Source organism: Juglans microcarpa x Juglans regia, chromosome 3D, assembly GCF_004785595.1.
Source record: "Juglans microcarpa x Juglans regia isolate MS1-56 chromosome 3D, Jm3101_v1.0, whole genome shotgun sequence".
Lineage (NCBI taxonomy): Eukaryota > Viridiplantae > Streptophyta > Magnoliopsida > Fagales > Juglandaceae > Juglans > Juglans microcarpa x Juglans regia.
In genome coordinates this window covers 23,622,872-23,644,493 of record NC_054598.1, presented here as the reverse complement: position 1 = coordinate 23,644,493, position 21,622 = coordinate 23,622,872, and the positions used below count along the sequence as shown (strand labels likewise).

Sequence of the window (21,622 nt, the reverse complement as noted above, 5' to 3'; positions counted from 1 at the left end):
AATTTTAAAAAAAATATGAAAAAATTTAAAAATTTAAAAAAATATGAAGTGTAGAGTGTGATAGAAGTTGTGTAACAAAACTCTAAAAACAAATATTTTGAAACTTGACTATTAAGTCTAATTTTAAACTGTGTTTAAATGTTAAATTGAATTGAGTTGAATTAAGATGATAAAATATTATTTTTTAATATTATTATTTTAAAATTTAAAAAAATTAAATTATTTATTATATTTTATATTAAAATTTAAAAAAATTATAATAATAAATTGAGATAAATTGAAATGATTTTAGATTCAAACAAAGCTTTAAACTTTTTAAATCAGATATAACCATTCTGAAAAAGTACAAACCTAGCCCCTAGATTTTCCTTATTTTTATACAACACTATCTACATTTAATTTTGGTTTCATAAAGAACAAACGAGGATCCTGCTGGAATTCCGTTCAAGCATTCTGTTTTTTATTTTTTTTATTTTAAATTTTTTTTATATAGTGATTAAGAAAATATTATTTAATAATATTATGATTTTTTTAAAAAAATATTTAAAAGTGTTAAAAAAATTATGTGAAAAAAACATTTTTAAATATTTTTTTTCACATAATTTCTTAACACTTTTAAATAATTTTTTTTTAAAAAAATCACAATATTAATAAGCAACATTTTCTTAATTACTATGTAGAAAAAAACTAAGAAAAAAAGTTTGGAACGAGATAAATGAACGATTTTCTTTAATAAAAATACTAGTAGAAAGAATAAGATGAACTAAAAGTTTTTAATTTAAGATTTATTATCATTATTTTTAAAAATCCTTTACTTGGATGGTAGGAACATCTTTATTTTATGAGTACTGCTACGGCTCCCGAAGTTTTGTCCCGAAAAAATGTCCCGAATGTTATACTTCACTTATTTATTTATTTATTTATTTTTTTCATGTATTTTTTTAATCATCATAAATATTTTTTAAAAAAATAAAAAATTTACAACATCATTAAAAACACTTTCTTAATCATTAAGAAAAAAAAAAGCATTCGGGACCCAAATTCGGATCCTAAAGCATTTTTGTTATTTTATACTTAAATTCTTGAAAATTTAAACATTTTTAGAGAAACTATAATATATTCTTTATGGATGTCGTTAGTGTATCTCGTGTGTACAAATGCATGATGAAACATATAGTGACAAATTTCGATAAATAAATTAATAGTGATGTAATTCAGGTAGATTTTGTTAGAAAATTTGTCAAGAGTATGAAAAAGAAAGCTCACTTGACATGAACTTGGATGATTTGGCACCAATCTATGGGTGGGGATATATTATACGACTTGTAAATCCAACATACACAAATATAACATGAAATAAAATGGTTTAAATTTATAAATGATTTTGAGTGATTTAACTCGATTAGACATAATTATTAATTAGATTAATTGCGAGTCGACTTATATAACCCGCAATCAACCTATATAATGCAAATAAAATTATATTTTCAAACTCTATAAATGTTAAATTTTGCATGTCTCTATTATTGTTGAGATGTAATATTAAAATTAATATTTGATTACTTAATACCTTAAATTATTAAACTTTCGTTTGTTAATACATAATTATATTTTTTTGGAGATATTGATTTTTTTATATACACTATTGATTTGGATATTGAATAAAATTCTTTATAATGAATTAAATTATAGTTGCAAATGATTTATATAGTTATTCTGGTATTATATATGAAATTACGTTAATTGGGTCAAAATAAATATATGTTTATTTATCTAATATCTAAAAAAAGAACTTGCCTAATTATCTAATATATGTTTTTTTGTTTCTTTCAAATGAAGATAATGGTAAGGAAAATGATAATATGACTCTCAAATGTGCTCATTTGTATATTTTAATTTTTTTTTAATATTTTGTTAATGATTAAAGTAGTAATTATTAATAAATTTATAATTTTTAAAAAAAATTATAATAATTAAATGAGATAAATCAAAATTATAGTTTAATTTATTAATCACATGGAAACGTTGATTGAATTGGAACAGCGGATGATGGAGTAGTTGACTCACCTTGCTTTGTCCTTTTGCGCGCGGCTTCCTTGCTCGTGAGGTTGCGTTTTCGATTGGTACTGTCTACATCACGTTTATGGAAATCTGATACTAAAATAATTGTATATATGTTGAATCAAATAACTCTGTAGATAGTCACTCTCTTTGCAGGTTCATCCGTGACTATCAAAACCCAATTTGCAGTTCTTCTTTCTTTGGAGGCTCGTGAATGTTCCAGACAAGGTATGGAGAATTCTTATATACTCAAACGTGTTTGGCAAGGTAGTTGTCAATTGAAGACTCGGTCGGTCGTCTCTAGCCGCCGATTTCTATTTGTCTTGGTCTTTGTTTCATATTGCTCAGAAATTTCTTTCAGTTGTTTAAATTTCTTTCAGTTGTTTGATACGTTTATATATCCTTTTGCATTTTTAGCGCTTGTCACGTATTTTGCTGGTAAACGAGATAGTTGACCTTTCTTATTCGATTTATAGTGGACATTTTGTTAGCGCCCTCAAGGTGTTTGATATACATTGCCGGTGAATTTTAGCGTATAGTCGGGACTGCTTTGGTTGCCTTGATGTGTTTGGAAGAGATTTGAGATTGCTGTGAATTGAAGAAGCGCTGTGATTTTTATTTGTGATGGGGGGAAAAAGTTCGAAGGGCTCGGGTCGGAGAGGAGTGGCGTCATATGGGTCTGGTGGTTCTGGTGGTTCTTCAACATGGAATCAGTATGGGTATGCACAACCGTCGTACCCTCAGCAAAACCCTTATTACACGCCTCAGCATCCCCATGCTCCACCGCCCTCTACTTCATTTAATTATGGCTCGCAACCATCTTTTAATTATGGCTCGGAGGTACCCCAGCCGCAGAGAACATTGGATAGAAGATACTCGAAGATTGCAGATAACTACCGGTCCTTGGATGAGGTCAGACTATTTACAGCGTGTGTGTGATTTGATATCAGAAGTGCCTTACTATCATGGATGTTAACGATGGCAAAACTTTGGCTGCTCGATTTTGTTTGCTACTGTTTTTGGAGTTAAAGAGTTGTTAAAGCAACGCTTCTCTTTTAGAGTTTTAAGCTGATATCAAGCTTCCAAGTGGGTTTTCACCAATGGGCTTTGAAATCAATAATTTATATCTAAATGTCAACTTCTGAAAACTTCAACCTCCAGCATTCTACCAATAATTTACCTGAGAAGCTCCTGTAAAGCCTCTTCTCCCTGGAATATTGTAACAATATAAATGCAAGTAGGTTGCCTTGGGGAAAAAAGGTTGTATTATGTCTCTTGAATAAGTTCCACTTCTAATTACGAGTAGTAAAATGTGTAGTCAAAATTTCTATCATCCAATGAATATGGCCAGTGTTGTTATTTCCTTTCTTGACATCTTATAATTCTTTCATTGCTTGTTTGTGTCTGTCTCAAGCACTCATTGTATCATTGATATTTTTCTATACCTACTCTTAACCTTCTCCGATTGAGAAGTCCTTTATCAAATTTAAATGTTTATGCTTTTGCTGAATAATGGAATGATTGACCACAGGTTACTGCTGCTCTTGCACATGCTGGCCTAGAATCTTCTAATTTAATTGTTGGTATTGATTTCACAAAGAGCAATGAGTGGACAGGTTCAGTCTCATCTTGATGCTTTCAATTTGTATGTACTTGGGATGCAGTATGCTTAGTTTTTCTGTAAATTAGGTGCTAGGTCATTCAACCGACGAAGTTTACATCACATCGGAAATGGTCAAAATCCCTATCAACGAGCAATATCAATTATTGGAAAGACTTTATCTGCTTTTGACGAGGATAACTTAATTCCCTGTTTTGGATTCGGAGATGGTAATTTCCTATGAATTGTGGCCATTAGTTTTACTTACCAAAAAAAAAAAAAAAAAAAATTGTGGCCATTAGCATTCTGCTTATCATGATTTAATATTCACATTATAAAGATGATAGTTATGTTTTACATATTTTTTCAGCATCTACGCATGATCAAAATGTCTTCAGTTTCTACCCAGAAGAGAGACATTGTAATGGATTTGAGGAAGTTCTGACACGATACAGAGAAATTGTCCCTGAACTGAAACTCGCAGGTGCTGTGTTTATTTTAACCAGACCCCTATGTATTTAGAATTGTTGAACTCAACCAATTGATTCTTAAACCACCTTTCTTCTCCAATCTTATGGCAGGACCAACATCTTTTGCACCTATCATTGAGATGGCCATTACTATTGTCGAGCAAAGTGTTGGCCAATACCATGTTCTACTGATAATTGCTGATGGGCAGGTAATTCACCTATGTTTTGGGTTTTTGGATCCAAAATGATATACTTTTTGAGTGGTTGAGCTTTGCATGAAGTTTTAGCTTTTTGATTGATATTCTACAAAGTGTTGTAAGGTTTATTCCAGTTAGGCTGGTGTTTTTTTTTTTTTTTTTTTTTTTTTTTTTTTTTTTTTTAATTTTTAATTTTATTTTATTTTACATAGGAGGAAAATTGGAAAATGTGTTCAAATGAAAATATTTTCTGGAAGAATTACTGATTTTCAATGTTTTGGTTGACACCGTAGATGATATGGAAATGAATTTCTGGTTTTTGGGTTTTTGGTTGCATTGAAAACCATGACTGTACTATATGACTTAATATATCAAGACTTTTGTTCATAGTATTAATATACTCTAGAAACATAGAAATTCAATCTAATAAGAGCATTGAGGCATTTTTCAAATTTTATGAAAGATGTTTCTTTGGAATAAGAGCAATGAAAGTTGCATTGAGGCATTTTTCAAACTTTCTGAAAGAGTGAAATTCCCCAAAAACCTTCATAACGTCACATTTGATAATATCCCAATATGTTTGAAAAAATCACATTGAGAAGCCATCCGGGCCCCGTGCTTTATCCTTGGCCATGCTAATAATAACCTTATGAACTTCATCTTCTTCAAAAATTCTTTCCAGCCAACTCGCACTTTGCGAGTCAATGGACTCAAACAACAAGTTATCAAGCTTCGGCCTCCAACATGCCGGTTCTGTGAGGAGGTCCTCATAGTAATGTACAATATGATTTTCTAATTCAGAGGGGGAAGTGATCATTTGAGTACCTGAATGAAGAGTCTCAATGGCATTGTTACGCCTGTGAGAATTAGCCACTTTATGAAAGAATTTCGTACATTTATCCCCCTTTTTCAGCCAAAGGGTCCTGGATTTCTGTCGCCAAGAAATCTTCTCCATCAACAGAACCCTCTCCAAATCCGTCACTACTGAATTCTTCCTCAATTTCATCTCCTCCGATGTATCTTCCATCAACTCCCTTCCCTCCAAATCCTGTAGTTCCTCCATAAGGGACTCTTTTTGGTTGGCAACATTACCAAAAACTTCCGAGTTCCACTTTTTTATATCTTGTTTCAATGCCTTAAGCTTACCTGCTAAAATGAAACTGGGGGTACCTTTAAAATGATAAGAGGCCCACCAAAATCGCACCTTCTCCACAAAACCATCATCTGCTAACCACATATTTTCAAACTTGAAGTACCGTTGTCCCCCATGAATGCCTCTACAATCTAATAGGATAGGAAAATGATCCGAGCAAACACGGGTTAGCCTCTTTTGGCACAAATCCGGAATAATGAGCCTCCCATGACGAAGAGGCTAGAAATCTATCCAATCTCGACCGTCCCCGACTATTAGACCATGTGAATTCACCATTGACCATAGGAAAATCCATGAGATCTAGATCAAAAATGAATTCCGAGAACTCTTCCATAGCTAGAGAGAGTCTACAATCCCCCGATCTCTCGCTAGGAAAATAGACGATGTTAAAATCTCCACCCATACACCATGGCACCTCCCAAGAAAAGTATAAGCCCACCAAATCCTCCCAAAGTCTTCTCCTATCTCTACTCGAGTTAGGCCCATATATACCCGCGAAAGCCCTCTTCCACCCATCTACCACATTTTTAAAACGGCTCGCAACCGAAAAAGAACCAACACCCTCCTCTACCGCCTCCACCACCCTTTTATCCCACATGAGGAGAATACCACCTGATGCTCCAGACGAAGCCAAATATGACCAACCCACATATGAACACCCCCACAAAGTGCGAATAATTCTTCTATCAATGACCCGTAACTTTGTTTCTTGTAAACACACCACATCAACCTTCCAAGCTCGCAATAAAGATTTAATGCGAAGGTGCTTATTGCGATCATTAAGCCCTTGCACGTTCCAAGAGAGGATCTTAGGCTTCATAAGCAAGAGTGGCCCCCCTCCCCTTGAGTCTACCCCTTCCACCACTCCCTTCCCCCCTCCCCTTGAGTCTATCCCTTCCACCACTCCCTTCCTTTGCCGCATATTTGATAGTACATTCAAGCCTTTTAAGTTCCCGATCTCTCTTAATGGCTGATTTCAAACTGTTGTCTTCAATGGCTACTAGAAGAGCTCTAAACTGTTCTTCATAACCTACACAGGACACCCCAATAATATCTTGAATATCTTCAACTTTCTTAAAGACTCATTCTGAAATGAATCTTTCTGAGTTAGGGCTAGGATGAACCATACATATGGGATCAGCAAACCCCCCCCAAGATAGTCCCCTTCAGTGACTTCACAGATGGCCAACTGTAAGTTTCCCCCGTCAGACCCCTCCCCCTAGGGAGAACTTCACAGTGATCCCCTCCAATGTCCGATAAGTATTCCAGCTCACGAACTCCAGTGAGAGAGTTACAAATACTCTGCCCAGCCAAAGACATAGGGGACCCCGAGGGGATTAAATTCACCTCTTCAATTTCCGATGTGCTAATCATCTAGGTTAAACGCGTGGGATCACCAGAAGTCACCGGCGAGAGGTTTTGTGTAGATTCCGATGTTGAAGGATCGCCGGCGCCCGCAACAGAGTTGTTTAGAGAGACGCGACAACTGAGGTTCGTGTTTCCGTTCTCCATAATGGCACTCGACGCCAGCAGGGACTCGGACAGAACGTCGGCCGCCTTCGGCGAGGTCGCCTAACCCTCCCCTTGCGACGGTGGCTCAGCTACAGTCACCGAGCCCATGCCCTGCTGCATCTTCTTCCTCCATACCGAGCCTTGCTGTTTACATGATGGAGGCCTCCCCATGGGCTTTGGCCCAGCATCAGAGCCAATGGCCCTGTCAACTTCCTTCGGCTGGCCAGAGACCTTGCAACCCATGGACCCTTTATCTCGGCCCAAGTAGGAGCCCAAAATGCCACAAGCCTGGCCCAGGTCCTCCTGCATAAGTCTCTTACCCTTTACGCACCGTTTTAGTCCCTTCACTTCCTCAATTATATCACTCAGACGCTTCTCCAACTCGTTCAAAGCCATCAGTAAACTTTCTTCTTTCAGACCAACCAATTCTCTGCCTTCCCCCTGTCGATTCTGAGCCCCTGCCGAAAGAGTGGTGCCCCCTAAACCTGACCTGCTATCCCTAGCACTGCACTGCACGTCTCGAGGCGACCTCTTCTGTGTTTGAAGCACCTCCATGTACGACCGAGAAGTTGACGTGTGTCCCATCGTTGTTGATGGAGGCAGACGCAGACAGCCGCCTCCAGCTTCCAACAGCTTCTTTGCAAGTTTCCTCCATCCCACTCCATTCCTATCTTTAGGAATAAAGATGCAACTCCGGCGACCTCCCCCGCCATACTCCACTAATGCCATGAAGAAACCTCTGGCGTTCGAACACCGCTGGGCTATATACCCTCTATCTCCATCTCGATATGCAGAGTAGAACTCCTTCCTCCCAACCTCCAGGCTATCGTCTAATACTTTAGAGAACCAACGAGTTGTCGCCAGACCCAAACTCATCTCTGTTGCAACTTTCCAACCCTTCTCAAACAGAGTGACCTGACGTCCATTTCTTGCAACCACAAACATTTTCTGTTCTATTGCAATGCCCTTCGGAAGGCTCATCCTGCTTGATCCCATCGCAGTAACCAATTTTTTTTTTTTTTCCTGAGTGTACGGAGAGAAAAATTTTTTTAGGAGAGAGAATCACTGATATGTGTGTTATATTATATTGCTCTTATTCCATAAGTCTAGTAAGTGGAGTTTATAAGATCATTGCGAAGGTCTTGGCCAATCGCCTAAATCAGGTGTTGGAAAAATTATTTCTAAGCCTCAAAATGCGTTTGTTCGTGGGAGACAAATCCTAGACTCAGTTCTAATAGCCAATGAATGCCTGGATCATAGGTTGCGGGAGGGAGTCCCCAGTATTTTATGTAAGATTGACATGGAAAAGGCATATGATCATGTGAATTGGGATTTTCTCATATACCTACTTGGGAGATGTGGCTTTGGTAATAAATGGATTTCTTGGATTCAACATTGTGTCTCCACCGCCCATTTCTCAGTGCTAGTGAATGGCACCCCAGTTGGCTTCTTTAACAGTTCTCGTGGGTTGAGGCAAAGGGATCCACTATCCCCTCTTCTCTTTGTTATAGTCATGGAGGCACTTGGCCGGATGGTTAAGGCAGCGGTGGGAGGCGGTTTTCTATCAGGTTTCTCGGTGGGTAATGGCAATAATGGCTCAATCATAATTTCCCATCTATTGTTTGCAGATGATACTCTTCTTTTTTGTGAAGCGGATCATGGCCAGATTCAAACTATACGAGCTATTTTATTATGTTTTGAAGCTATATCGGGGCTTAAGGTGAACATGAGTAAATCTGAGATGGTTGCAGTGGGTGAAGTGCCCAACATCAACAATTTGGCTAGTCTCCTGGATTGTAAAGTATCGTCGTTGCCAATGAAATATTTGGGTCTCCCGTTGGGGGCGACTTTTAAGGCTAGAGCCATTTGGGATGGGGTCGTGGAGAAGACAGAGAAAAGGCTGGCTGGTTGGAAACGGATGTATTTATCGAAAGGGGGTCGGCTCACATTACTTAAGAGTACTCTAACTAACCTTCCCACTTATTTTTTTTATCTTTGTTCCCTTTGCCTGCAGGAGTGGCAAACAGGATTGAAAAACTATTTCGGGCCTTCTTATGGGGGGGAGTGGGGGAGGAAAAGAAAATTCATCTCGTTAATTGGTCCCAAGTTTGTTCTCCAATTTCGAATGGGGGATTGGGAGTATGCAACCTGAGGACCTTTAATAAAGCTTTACTGGGGAAATGGTTGTGGAGGTATCCCTCGGAGGGGGAGTCGTTGTGGAGAGAAATTATTGTTTGTAGACACGAAAGTGAGTGGGGGGTTGGTGCTCAAAGGAAGTGCGGGGAGGGTATGGTGTGGGCTTATGGAAATTCATTAGGAGGGGTGGTCGAGTTTTGTAAGCCATATCAGGTTTGTGGTTGGAGAGGGTACAAGAATTAGGTTCTGGCAAGACATTTGGTGTGGTGATCGGGCTCTTAACACGATGTTTCCAGCCCTATATAGTATTGCAACGAACAAGGAAGCTTCTGTGGCAGATGTGCGGGGATCTCCTCACAGCCCTCTTCAATGGAATGTCCGTTTCAACCGGGATCTTCATGATTGGGAATTGCCCACTGTTTTGGATTTTTTAAGCTTGATATATGCCACGGGAAACACTACGGCACAGGGGGATAAGATGCAATGGAGGATTAATGGCAACAAGAAATGTACAGTCAGGGTGTACTACAAAATATTATTATCACAAGCTGATGCACATTTCCCTTGGAAGGCTATCTGGAGGTCTCATGTGCCCTCTAAAGTGGCATTCTTTGTATGGACAGCTGCTCTTGGGAAGATATTGACCACGGATAATCTAAGAAAGAGGGGCTGCGTTGTGATGAATTGGTGTTATTTATGCAAAAAGGATGGAGAATCAGTAGATCACTTACTTTTACATTGTGAGGTGACAAAGGTGTTATGGGATGAGATCTTTCGAAGAGTCGACGTTGCTTGGGTGATGCCTTCGAGGGTGGTGGATTTATTGGCTTGCTGGAGGAAGATTCAGGGCCATCCTTAAGTGGCAGCAGCATGGAGAATGATTCCGTTATGTATCATGTGGTGTATTTGGTCAGAAAGAAATGAGCGGTGTTTTGAAGATAGGGAACGCACAATGGCGGAACTACAGAATCTTTTCTTTCACACTTTAATGCTATGGTTTTCAGTCATTGTGCTAAATGGAAACAATATGCATGACTTCCTCTCTTTATTCTCTTGATCTTAGAATGTATTTAGGTGTTCTTTTGTATACTTCTTATGTACTCGGGCTATGCTTATTTCATTCGTATTAATATATTTACTCATAAAAAAAAAAAGATTATCTATTTGCAATAATAAAATTTTTAAGATTTTCTGTTTATGATGAATGAAGGAACGGAGAGAGAGCATGTAAGGGGGAGGAAACATTAAATCTAATCATCTTTATGATTATTTTGCAATAACGAAATTCTTTCAGCCAAAGATTCGCTTATTTTTATTGGAGCAAAAAACAACATCTATTTATTGTCTGGGTGAAGAAAACTGGGTAAAGCAAGGGGTGGAAAATGACGTGCTGCCTTGGAGAGGGTTAAGTCATTTTCCACCTCATGTACATGATTTTCTTATTGATCCACTAGCCATTTTCTGTTAACCGCTCTTTTCCACCCTTTCCAAACAGGCCAAAAGATGAAAATGTTTTTCTAGAAAATATTTTCTGCGGAAACAAACAGAGTTAGTGTTACTCCTATTTCTGTCCTGAGAAAAGAAAAATTATCCATCTTGTTTGGTAAAGCTTATTAGTTTAATTTTAGGGTCAGGTGTTCCCTGTTGCTATCTCATATCTGTTTTGGGACTTATGCCTCACGTAACTGCCTGCATCATTAGGTGACAAGAAGTGTTGATACTCAGTCTGGCCAACTTAGCCCACAAGAACAAAAGACGATTAATGCAATTGTAAAAGCAAGGTAAATCCTCTACTACTACTTACTAAAAAAAGGTAAATACTCTACTACTCATCACTGATCGTGGTCATAAATTTCTCATATGATAATGTGAATCCAGTGAGTATCCTTTGTCAATAATATTGGTGGGGGTTGGAGATGGGCCTTGGGACATGATGAGGGAATTTGATGATAACATCCCTGCTCGAGCCTTTGATAATTTTCAGGTTTGTAAGATTTCTCTTTTTGATACGAAAGGATCTTGTTGTCATACAATTGAACAGGCACTAACCTGAGAATGACTGCCTGTTGTTGTGTGTGTAGTTCGTGAATTTCACGGAAATCATGTCAAAGAATGTGGATCCATCTAGAAAAGAGACCGAATTCGCTCTTGCAGCCCTGATGGAGATACCTTCTCAATATAAAGCTACTATTGAGCTCGGGATATTAGGGTAATACTTAGTTTGTGGTATTTAATGTTTTGCAGGTCCACATTCTTACATTGTTGTATAAGGATTAATTCCATATGTTTCCTTCATTGTTAAAGCAGTAGACAAAGGGGGAATTCTCCAGACAGGGTTCCTCTTCCCCCACCTCTATATGGTGCAGTTTCTAGTAGCTTGAAACCGCAGCATTCAAGCTCATCTCCTTATGGTGGATATGATCCTTCTTATACTGGATATGATGCAGCAGTTGGGACAGGATATGATGCTGCAGTTGGGACAGGATATGATGCTCCAGTCAGCACAGCTCCATCATCAAGTTCTCTCTATGATAATCTGGTATTTTGATTGTTCTCCGGAAAGTGAGATGGTTTTTTCTTATTTAGTTCTCTTTTTTTGTCAAATTTGCGTCAAAAAAAGTTTTTCATCCCTTTATATAGTCATTGCGAAAGATTACTGTTGCTCTTACTGTTTTTTATTTTCATCACCACCGCCTACACCAAGTATAATCTATTTGTGGTGAACTTGTACAGGTTTGCCCTATTTGTCTTACTAATCGAAAGGACATGGCCTTTGGTTGTGGGCATCAGGTGAATTACTCTTTATTTCTTTGCTGTTTTATTAGCACCTTTAGGTTAAAATACAAAAAATATTTCTATTACAGAGAAGTTTTTTTTTTTTCGTATTTTAAATAATTCTTAAATAATTCCATTCTCTTTTATGTGGCAGACTTGTTGTGAGTGTGGAGAAGATCTCGAAGTGTGCCCCATTTGCCGGCGTGCAATCGAGACTAGAATAAGGCTTTATTGATTGGCTTTGTTTCACATCTCTGAGATTATTATAGCTCATGTTTGGTTCAGTGGAAGCTGCACAATTTGTCATGATTTATTGACAGCAATTTTGCTTTAGGGGCACCAAAGGTTACCTGTTGAAGAGCATTTATCAAGTATTACCTTTTTTCCCCCAATTATAATATGCAAATGGTTTTGGATGAGCTACGTCAGAGAATGGGAAGTTTTGGGATGTGCAGGGTGGATATATTCCTTGGGCTAAGGCACAAGGCTGATCCAAAGGTATTGCATAACTACTAGCCTGATAGAGATCAAGGCAAATGGGATGTTGTCTTTATGAGAAGGGATATAAATTGGTTGGAGTTTCCATGAAACATTTGGCCATTGGAGTCTCCACTCCCAATGCCCCCTAAGCTTGATGGCTTGCTAAAGCTGCTTAGTTGAGGACAGTTGCAGATCTGGATTTGTTCCGCCTCTTCTGAGCCGATGATAGACTGTTATCTGGTCCATCCTCATTTTTTCATTCATTTTTTTCTAAATATTCTTTTTAGACTTTGTTTCATATGTTTTGGTTGTATCCATACTAGTGAGCAGTGCAAAACTAGAAATCCAAGGTGATAGGAGTATGCTCTGATTTGATTTAATTTTTAAAACATGAACATAAGTTTGGGATTGTACGGAAATAAGTGCTTTTCATGGTTGTTGCTACTTTTAACATCTCTGGATTTTCGAGAGATGATTCCATGTGTGGTCCAAACTGTTGGTGGTTGCTCTGTGAAAGTGAAGAATTGTGACAAAACTCCTGGATGTTCAGAGATGTTGCGAAGTAAGACTGCATGACTAGGGAGAACGTGGAATGCAATACATATTAATTCAAGAACGTGGACTTAATCAATAGTAGAAAATGTTTATTTGGTCTGGTGGTGACAATATTATTCTTAAGTAATCTCAGTAATCTCAATCAGGCTCGGGCACCAAAACACTTGAACCCGGCAAGGCTCCTTAACCAACTTCTCATTTTAAAGTCAGGTCTGATTTGGATGGTAAAAATGTTTTATCTTATTTTATCATTATAATTTGTTTTTAAATTGTCACACAAAATATAATAAATAATTTATTTTTTTTAAATTTTAAAATAATAATAATATTCTATTCAATTTTTAATTTTTATTTAAAATTATTTTATTTTATCTTATCTTACTATCTAAACTGCACTTGAATCTCCACAACGGTTGCTCTTAACCCTTACCATCTTTATTATTATTATTTACGGCGTGACAAATAGATTAACATATTAAACAGCCAGAGACAATTGTCCGTAAGAATGAAAACATGGACTCAGTGGTGAAAAAAAAAAAAAAAGAAGCACTGTTCCACTTCAGGCGTTAGCTCTCCAACTTTGCCAGCCTAATACCGGCTAAACACAGGTGTTTATTATAAAGCAGGCAGTATAAATGAAACAGAGCACGAAGATTTAGGCAAAGGAATTGGAAAGAGAGAACTTTGCAGCTAATGGCAAGACTAGCATATTAATTAACTGGAGCAGAATGTTTGTAAGAACGAAAATATGAGCTCAGTGGTGAAATTTGCCTTTTTTTTTTTTTTTTTTTTTTTTTTTTTTTTTTTCTACAGATGAGATGAGATGAGATGAGATTTTTTGATATATGTAAATAATATTGAGATATGTAAATTGAGATGAGATGATGAGATAATTTTGTTAAAATGTATATGTTTGTTTATAGAGATGAGATGAAAATGTTTTGACCTTTTTTGTAGTATTTGATAAAAAAGAAAAACTGGAACCCACTAATTATTGTGTGTTTTTTTGGGTAATATTTTATGAAACATTATTTGAAAAACTGGGACCCAGTAATATTAGCTCTCACGTACGAGACAAACGGTATTTGAATAGTCAAGAGTACGAACATCAATTCAACCAATGGGAGACGACTCGTACGAGACAAGCAGACAGCTGAAAGCACATTCTCCACTTGTAGGTTTTGCTGCCGAAAGATGAACACGAGAGAGAGGAAGGAGAGGCTCCATTCGCAGCTTTTTGTGTATAGTACAGTCAATGAACAGTGATAAAATAATTAGAGATGAACTGAGATAAAAAATGAGTGCTTGTTTTCAGAGTGTCTAATCGTACAAAACTTGACAAAAATTTTCAAAATTTTGTGTTTCATTTCTGAAAGTAAATGACATTTGAGATCTATACATTGGAGAGCATGTGAGGATCACACCAACAAAAGAGGATAGACCACCTTCCGAGGATAAAGGGAAGGCAAAGAAGAAACTTTTCTTGACAAGTGGAAGGCAAAGATGATATTCTCTCATTGATTTTGTGAAAAACGAGGAGAAGTGGTCTGCAGAGTGTAGTTAGTCCAACAAAAGGGTGAGTGACACCACATAGAAAGTGTTGTGAAAAACGATGACAATAAAGTAAAAGTAAACACGAAAGAACAAGCAATCACACACGACACAATAATTTACGTAATTCGGTAAATTGCTTACGCCCATAGGAGTTACAGAGGATTTTTATTTCTTGAGGAATCACAATACAATAGCGTGGGACGGCTACTATTCAGTTTGTACGGTCACAAGTCAACACAAATACATATAAATACTTCATGTGGCGGAAAACCTAATAATTTCAGAAATAGTGATGTTCACTTGAGCGACGTGTTGAGTTTGTATCGAGCAAACCTGTTTCCTGCAATAGCTTGAGCCATGTGTCGAGTGACTCTTCAAGCGAATTCTCTGACTTCCCTGCACTTGAGTGGTATGTCGAGGGCTGTCGAGCGAACTGTCTGACTTGCCTTTGCTTGAGCGGTCTATTGAGTTGTCTCGAGCGAATTCTCTAACTTGTCTTCGCTCGAGCGGCTAGAGACTCCGCTCGAGCGGTGTGGACCAGACTCCACAATACTCAACAATTCTCCCACTCGGAGACTGGTGCACCCATAGTATCGCCCTTTGCTCAAATATGATATCTTCTACCTCTGCAACTCACTGCCCCTGTCTTCATGCTTGAAGTTGTGCACAACTTTAGTTTTTCAAGTGTAACACCCTTTGTTAACATATCAGCAGGGTTCTTACTTCCACAAATTTTCTCAAGTAACAAATGTCCGTCATCTAACAATGATCGTATAAAGTGATAGCTGATCTGAATGTGCTTAGTTTTGGAATGAAACGCTAGGTTCTTGACAAGGAATATGGCACTTTGACAGTCGCTGTAGAGAGTGCCATTCTGATTCTTTCTACCTAATTCCTCCAAGAAGCCCTGTAGCCAAATCCTCTCCTTTGTAGCTTCTGAAACTGCAATGTACTCAGCTTCTATAGTTGACAAAGAAACTGTCTTCCGTAGATTGGAACATCATGAAATTGCAGTACCACCCAGAGTGTAAACAAACCTTGTGGTACTCTTTTTGCTATCAGTATCTCCAGTTAAATCAACATCAACATAGCTTTGCACCTCTAAGCCTTTTCCTGAGAAACACAAGCACGTTTTTTAGGAGCCTTTTAGGTACCTCAAAATCCACTTCACTGCTTCCTTTATCTACTCACAACTCCCAATGCATGGGCAATATCTAGTCTAGTGCAAACCATATCATACATAAGTGAACCAATAGTTGAGGCATAAGGAACCTTACTCATATAGTTTTGTTCCTCTTCTAACTTTGGTGACTGATCCTTACTGAGTCTAAAGTGATTGCCCATGGGTGTGCCAACTGGCTTGGCCTTGTCCATATTGAACCTACTGAGTACCTTTCTCACATACTTAGCCTGCGAGAGTCTCAATGTGTCTCTGACTCTGTCTCTGACAATTCTCATGCCAAAGATTTGCTTTGCAACTCCCAAATCATTCATTGTAAAGTGCTTTGACGTCTGCTTCTTCAGATTATTGATCTCATTAATACTAGCCCCTCCAATAAGCATGCCATCTACATATAACAACAAAATAATATAAGAATTGTCAAACTACCTTACATAGCAACAGTGATCTGCCTGACATCTGATGTACCTTGCACTGTACATAAAACTGTCAAGTTTCTTGTACCACTGTCTAGGAGCTTGCTTCAGGCCATACAAGCTCTTCTTCAGTCTGCAAACTGAACCTTCCTTTTCCTATACTACAAACCCCCCAGGTTAATGCATGTAGATGTCTTTTTGAAGGTCTAAAAAAAAAAAAAAAGTTGTCTTCACATCTAATTGCTCAATAAATAAATCTTCAGTAGCAACCATAGTTAATACTAACCTGATGGTTGTGATCTTTACCATAGGAGAAAAGATCTCAAAGTAATCAATGCTCTGTTTCTGCTAAAAGCCTTTTACAACAAGTCTGGCCTTGTACCTTTGACTGCCATAATGCTCAGTCTTCACTCGATACACCCACTTGTTGTGTAATGCCTTCTTCCCCAATGGAAGTTCTGTCAACTCCCATGTCTGATTTCCTAACAAGAAATCCATCTCATTCTTCATGGCCAGCTCTCACTTGCTAGAATTTTCATCTTGCAAGGTTTCTTGGTAACTTTGCGATTCTCCACTATCTATCAACAGAATATAATTCAAAGTAGGTGAGAAATGTTATGGAGGACGAATAGTCCTATCTGCACTGTGGCCTTTGGTAGGTTGTCCAATCTCACAAACTCAGATTCCTGAGGAGCTGCTTTAGCAACTGTACTGGACTTGTCCTTGTACACAATCTTTTCATTGAAAATCACATTCCTGCTTCTTATAATCTTTCGACCCTGATCATCTCAAAAACGATAGCCAAATGCCTCGTCTCCATAGCCTATGAAATAACATTTCCTTGACTTAGCTTCAAGTTTACTACGAGCATCAAAATCAATAAGAATATAAGAAAGACAACCAAAAGTTTTAAGGTGAGAAAACTTGACCTCTTTCCTGCTCCAAGCCTCCTCAGGCAATCCACAATCGAACGGAACTGATGGCCCTTTATTTATCAAGTAGACTGCAGTGCTGACTGCATCTGCCCAGAAAGTAGGTGGTAACCCATCGTGTAGCCTCATGCTTCTAGCATGCTCATTTTTGGTTCTGCTTATGCGTTCAACAACTCCATTTTGTTGTGGTGTCCTAGGAATGGTCTTCTCCATTATGATACCCTGAGCTGCACAGTACTCCTTGAACCCACCATCAATATACTCACCACCATTATCAGACCTCAAATATTTCAGTTTAAAGTCTGTCTCTGTCTCAACTTGGCATTCCAAGTTTTGAACACATTAAATACATCAGATTTATGCTTCAAAAAATAGACTCATACATTCCTGTTGTGTTCATCAATTGTGGAGCCCCCAATCCCCCTTATATAAATACACAGGGATCGAGACGCCAGGATGGTGACAACACGGTCACACATCCCAACGAAGTGCCAGTGTGTGTACATGCAACAGTGTACAAATAAAATAATGCAGCGGATAGTCAACTAAGTACCAGAATTTATTTACAATCAAACATCAGTAAAGATTTAAATAACAGTTATACAGTCATCCATAAAATAATTTACAATAGTTCCAGATAAACAAACGAGTGATCCCAGATCACTCCTCAGGCGGAGCCGTCGCCTCAGGCTCGCCCTCCTCCTCCTCATCTGCATCAAAATCTGCGTTACCACAAAATGGTATCGCAGGTAAGTATAACCCAAAACAACAACGTAATATAAAATGCATTAAATGCAACTAACATGCATGCACACGAAAAATATGCATTTTCCACAAAACATCATTTTCCCCGAAAATGATAATTTTCCAACACACGCCAAAATCCCATTTGGCCCAAAATATCCGTAAAATATTTTCCCAGAAAATGATTTACCCAAAAACCAACTCGCACTATTTTCCCAGAAAATAATGCATTAATTCCAAATGCACCATGCATTATTTCCATATGCACCATGGCCTCCCCTATGGACCATCCGCACGTCCTGGCTTCGTAGCGGTGCTCAGTTCCGCACCCAGCGCGTACATGGCCAAGCACCCACACTACGCAACGAGCGATGCCCAGTTTCGCGCTCAGCGCGTACGTGGCCAGACATCCTCTAGTCCCCGCCAGCAGAAGGACCACGGAGTCGGCACGAGACCATCTCGTCCGATCACATTGTCGCCCGGCGACAATCCAGGGGACCTTACTCAGTATATTCCGCTCCCGAGTAACCAGAGGAGCTCCACCGAGTTAATGCCCCATCTCGGCTTGGGTCGTGATACACACGCACCAAAAATCCATTCTCACATGAAAACCCAGTTTTCTTTTACAAACATGATCATGCATGAAATAATGAAATGCACATGTACCAACACAATATCCAAACCAACAATTACCAATCCAATCAAATCCAACCAAACAACTCCAATCACAAATCCATCCGACCCCCGAACTCCTCGGACTCAGTCCGGCATGCCAAAAATACAGTGAAATGGGTTAGTGCAAAAATACATTTAAATTACGAAAGTTCTTTGGAGAAATACTTACAGTGCAATATAATAATTTCCGGAGGATCACGAAGCTGCAAGTGGTGATGTCTGAGCAACACCACAGTGTAAAATACACTGTGGCCGTGGGTCACAGATACCCACTTTTCAACGAGGACAAACGAAGACCCAAAAATGGTAGGGTAGGGCCTAGAGAGGTCGGTGAAGCTAGTGGTGGTGGTGGTTTGCCGTGGGTGGCGGCGAAATGGGCGGTAGAAGACCAAAATGCCCAAATCGAAAATGTAGATGGTGGAGCTTCACCGGTGGCGGATCGGAGCTGGGGTTGGGTCCAATGGGTTGCTAAGAGGTCGAGGATGATGTGGTAGGAAGATGGTGGCCAATGGTGGTGCGATGGCGGCGCAGCGGCGGAAAGAGTGCCGCGGCTTCCAGCCGTGCGTAGAGGCTCACGACGGCTCGAGGGAAGCTGGAATTGATGAGGGTTGGTCGCCGGCGGCAGGGGGAGCGAAGGAGCCTGGCGGTGTCGACCACCGCCAGCGCACGGCGGCGGGCTGGGGGAGAGGAAGATCGGACGGAGAGAGAGAGAGGAAACTACGCGCGCACGGGAAGGAAATCAGAGAGGAGAAAAAGAAAAGAAAAAAAAAAGAAAAGAAGAAAAGAAAAAGAAAAGGAAAAGAAAAATAGAGGGAAAAGAAATAAGGTCCAATCCTCATAACTTGAGTCACAAAAATGATCCAACGAAAACGATTTCAAAACCACAAGTTAAATAAAATAATTTAAACGTAATGGTAAAGTCAAATTGAAATAATTAAATCCCACAGTAATTAAATAAATAATAAAAGCAATTTAAATGCATAACAATAAATAAATATTAAGAAAGCACATAAAAATTAATTTTCACCAAATTAAAATCATAAAAATAAACTCATTAAAAATCCAACCAATTTTAAAATAAGAGAATAAATTTAAATAAATAAAAATATTCCTTTAGTAAAAATACACTAAAATGCGGGGTGTTACATCAATGAACGTGACATAGTAACGAGAACCTCCAAGGGATGCTACTAGGAAAGGTCCCCACACATCTGTGTGCACAAGATCCAGTTTTACCGTCTTCAGTGTTTTGCCACTCATCAAGAAACTAACCTTTTTCTATTTTCCCATAATGCAACTCCCACACATACTGAGATCAACTGAATTCAGCTCTGGTAGCTTGCCTTTAGATAGAAGTTCTTTCATACCCTTCTGACTCATATGGCCAAGCCTGCAATGCCACAAATCTGTTGTGCTCTCTGCAACGTTAGTAGTAATAGTATTATTCAAACCAGTAGTCATATAAAGTGTATCAGTTTTATTACCACGAGCTAGTACCAATGCCCTTTTGGTGACATTCTAGGTGCTATCTGAGAACACTACTGAATGGCCACAATCATTGAGCTGGCCAACAGAAATGAGATTCTTCTTCAACTCAGGAATGTGTCTAACCTTCCCAAAGGTCCATTTGTTCGTATTAGAGAGTGCAATATCAATGTCTCACATCCCTACTACGTTCAAAGCCTCTCTACAAGTCAGGTACACCTTCCCAAAATCACCTGCAACATAGTTCTACATTATCTCCCGATGGGAAGATGTATGGAAGAAAGCCCCTGAATAAAGTATCCACTCATCAACTGGATTATGAACTGCAAGTAATAGTGCATCTTATACTTCTTCAGTTACTACATTAGCACTATCATTCTCGGTCTTCTTGAGATTCTATAGTTCCTTTTTATGTGGCCAGCTTTGCCACAAGTCCAGCAAGTTGCCTGCTGACCAGGCCTTGACTTGATCTTGCTCCTGTTCTTTGATTTTGATCTATCTCTGTTTGAGTTCCTTTGTTGTGCTCTCCCCCGAGAGTCAACATTCAGTGTTGAACTCGAACCCGAGGTCTCGCCTGAATCTCTCCTGCGCACCTCCTTTGCCAAAATCACACCACGAATATCATCATATTTTAACTTTGACTTATCAGTAGAAATACTGACAGTCATTCTCATGACTTCCCAACTATTTGGCAGTGATGCTAATAGGATTAGTGCGCATATCTTATCATCAAATTCAATTTCAACAGATGATAATTGATTTGTGATAGTATTAAAATCATTCAGATGTTGTGCAATAGACGTACCATTTGCCATCTTCAAATTGAATAACTTTTTCATCAAATGTACTTGTTATTCGCTGACAGTTTTTCATACATACCTGACAAAGCCACTATGAGATCCGTAGTTATCTTATCCTTGATGACGTTATGTGCAACGGATCTCGATAGGGTTAGCCGAATAACCCCTAAAACCTATCGATCTAATAGGTTCCAATCAGTAACTGACATGCTGTCCGGCTTCTTCCCCAACAATGGAAGATGAAGTCTCTTCCTATAGAGGTAGTCCTCTATCTGTATCCTCCAGTATCCATAATCCTGACATCGAACTTCTCAATCCCCAATACTTCCACTTCCTCTCCAGCCATTGTTTCTCCTTAGACCCGAACCTTGGCTCTTGATATCAATTGTTGTGAAAAATGATGACAATAAAGTAAAAGTAAATACAAAAGAACAAGTAATCACACACGACACAATAATTTACGTGATTTAGAAAATTGCTTACGTCCACGGGAGCTACAGAGAATTTTTATTTATTGAGGAATCACAATACAATAGTGTGGGGTGGCTACTATTCACTCTGTACGGTCACAAGTCAAAACAAATACATATATATACTTCATGCGGCAGAAACCTTAATAATTTCAAAAATAGTGATGTTCGCTGTAGCGGAGTGTCGAGCCTACATCGAGCGAACCTGTTTCCTACAATAGCTTGAGCCATTTGTCGAGCGGCTTTTCAAGCAAACTTTCTGACTTCCCTCCGCTCGAGCGGTCTATCAAGAGAACTCTCTGACATGCCTTTGCTTGAGCGGTGTAATAACTCGTTAGAAATTCACTGGTGGAATTTCTATTGACTTTAAGAATCTCGTGAAAACTCCTAAGTTTTTATGAATGGATCAATCGCACATGTTTTAGTC

General features: G+C 38.7%; 1 protein-coding gene across 6 annotated transcripts; it reads left to right on the top strand.

Annotated features, from left to right (window-relative positions):
• Nucleotides 1–2,037: 2,037 nt before the first annotated feature.
• LOC121254984 (E3 ubiquitin-protein ligase RGLG5) lies at nt 2,038–12,864 on the top strand. 6 transcript variants are annotated; one of them, XM_041155250.1, is made up of 13 exons: nt 2,038–2,123; nt 2,218–2,289; nt 2,594–2,973; nt 3,593–3,677; nt 3,751–3,891; nt 4,032–4,145; nt 4,243–4,340; nt 10,831–10,910; nt 11,008–11,113; nt 11,211–11,338; nt 11,437–11,668; nt 11,863–11,919; nt 12,059–12,864. In XM_041155250.1, exons 3-13 carry the CDS (start codon nt 2,686–2,688, stop codon nt 12,137–12,139), a joined length of 1,410 nt encoding a protein of 469 aa, XP_041011184.1. In that variant the 5' UTR covers nt 2,038–2,123; nt 2,218–2,289; nt 2,594–2,685; the 3' UTR covers nt 12,140–12,864. The 6 variants fall into 6 exon arrangements, with proteins under 6 accessions (XP_041011184.1, XP_041011185.1, XP_041011187.1 ...); XM_041155251.1 differs by having other exon boundaries at nt 2,056–2,123; nt 2,538–2,973; XM_041155253.1 differs by lacking the exon at nt 2,038–2,123 and having other exon boundaries at nt 2,203–2,289.
• Nucleotides 12,865–21,622: the final 8,758 nt, after the last annotated feature.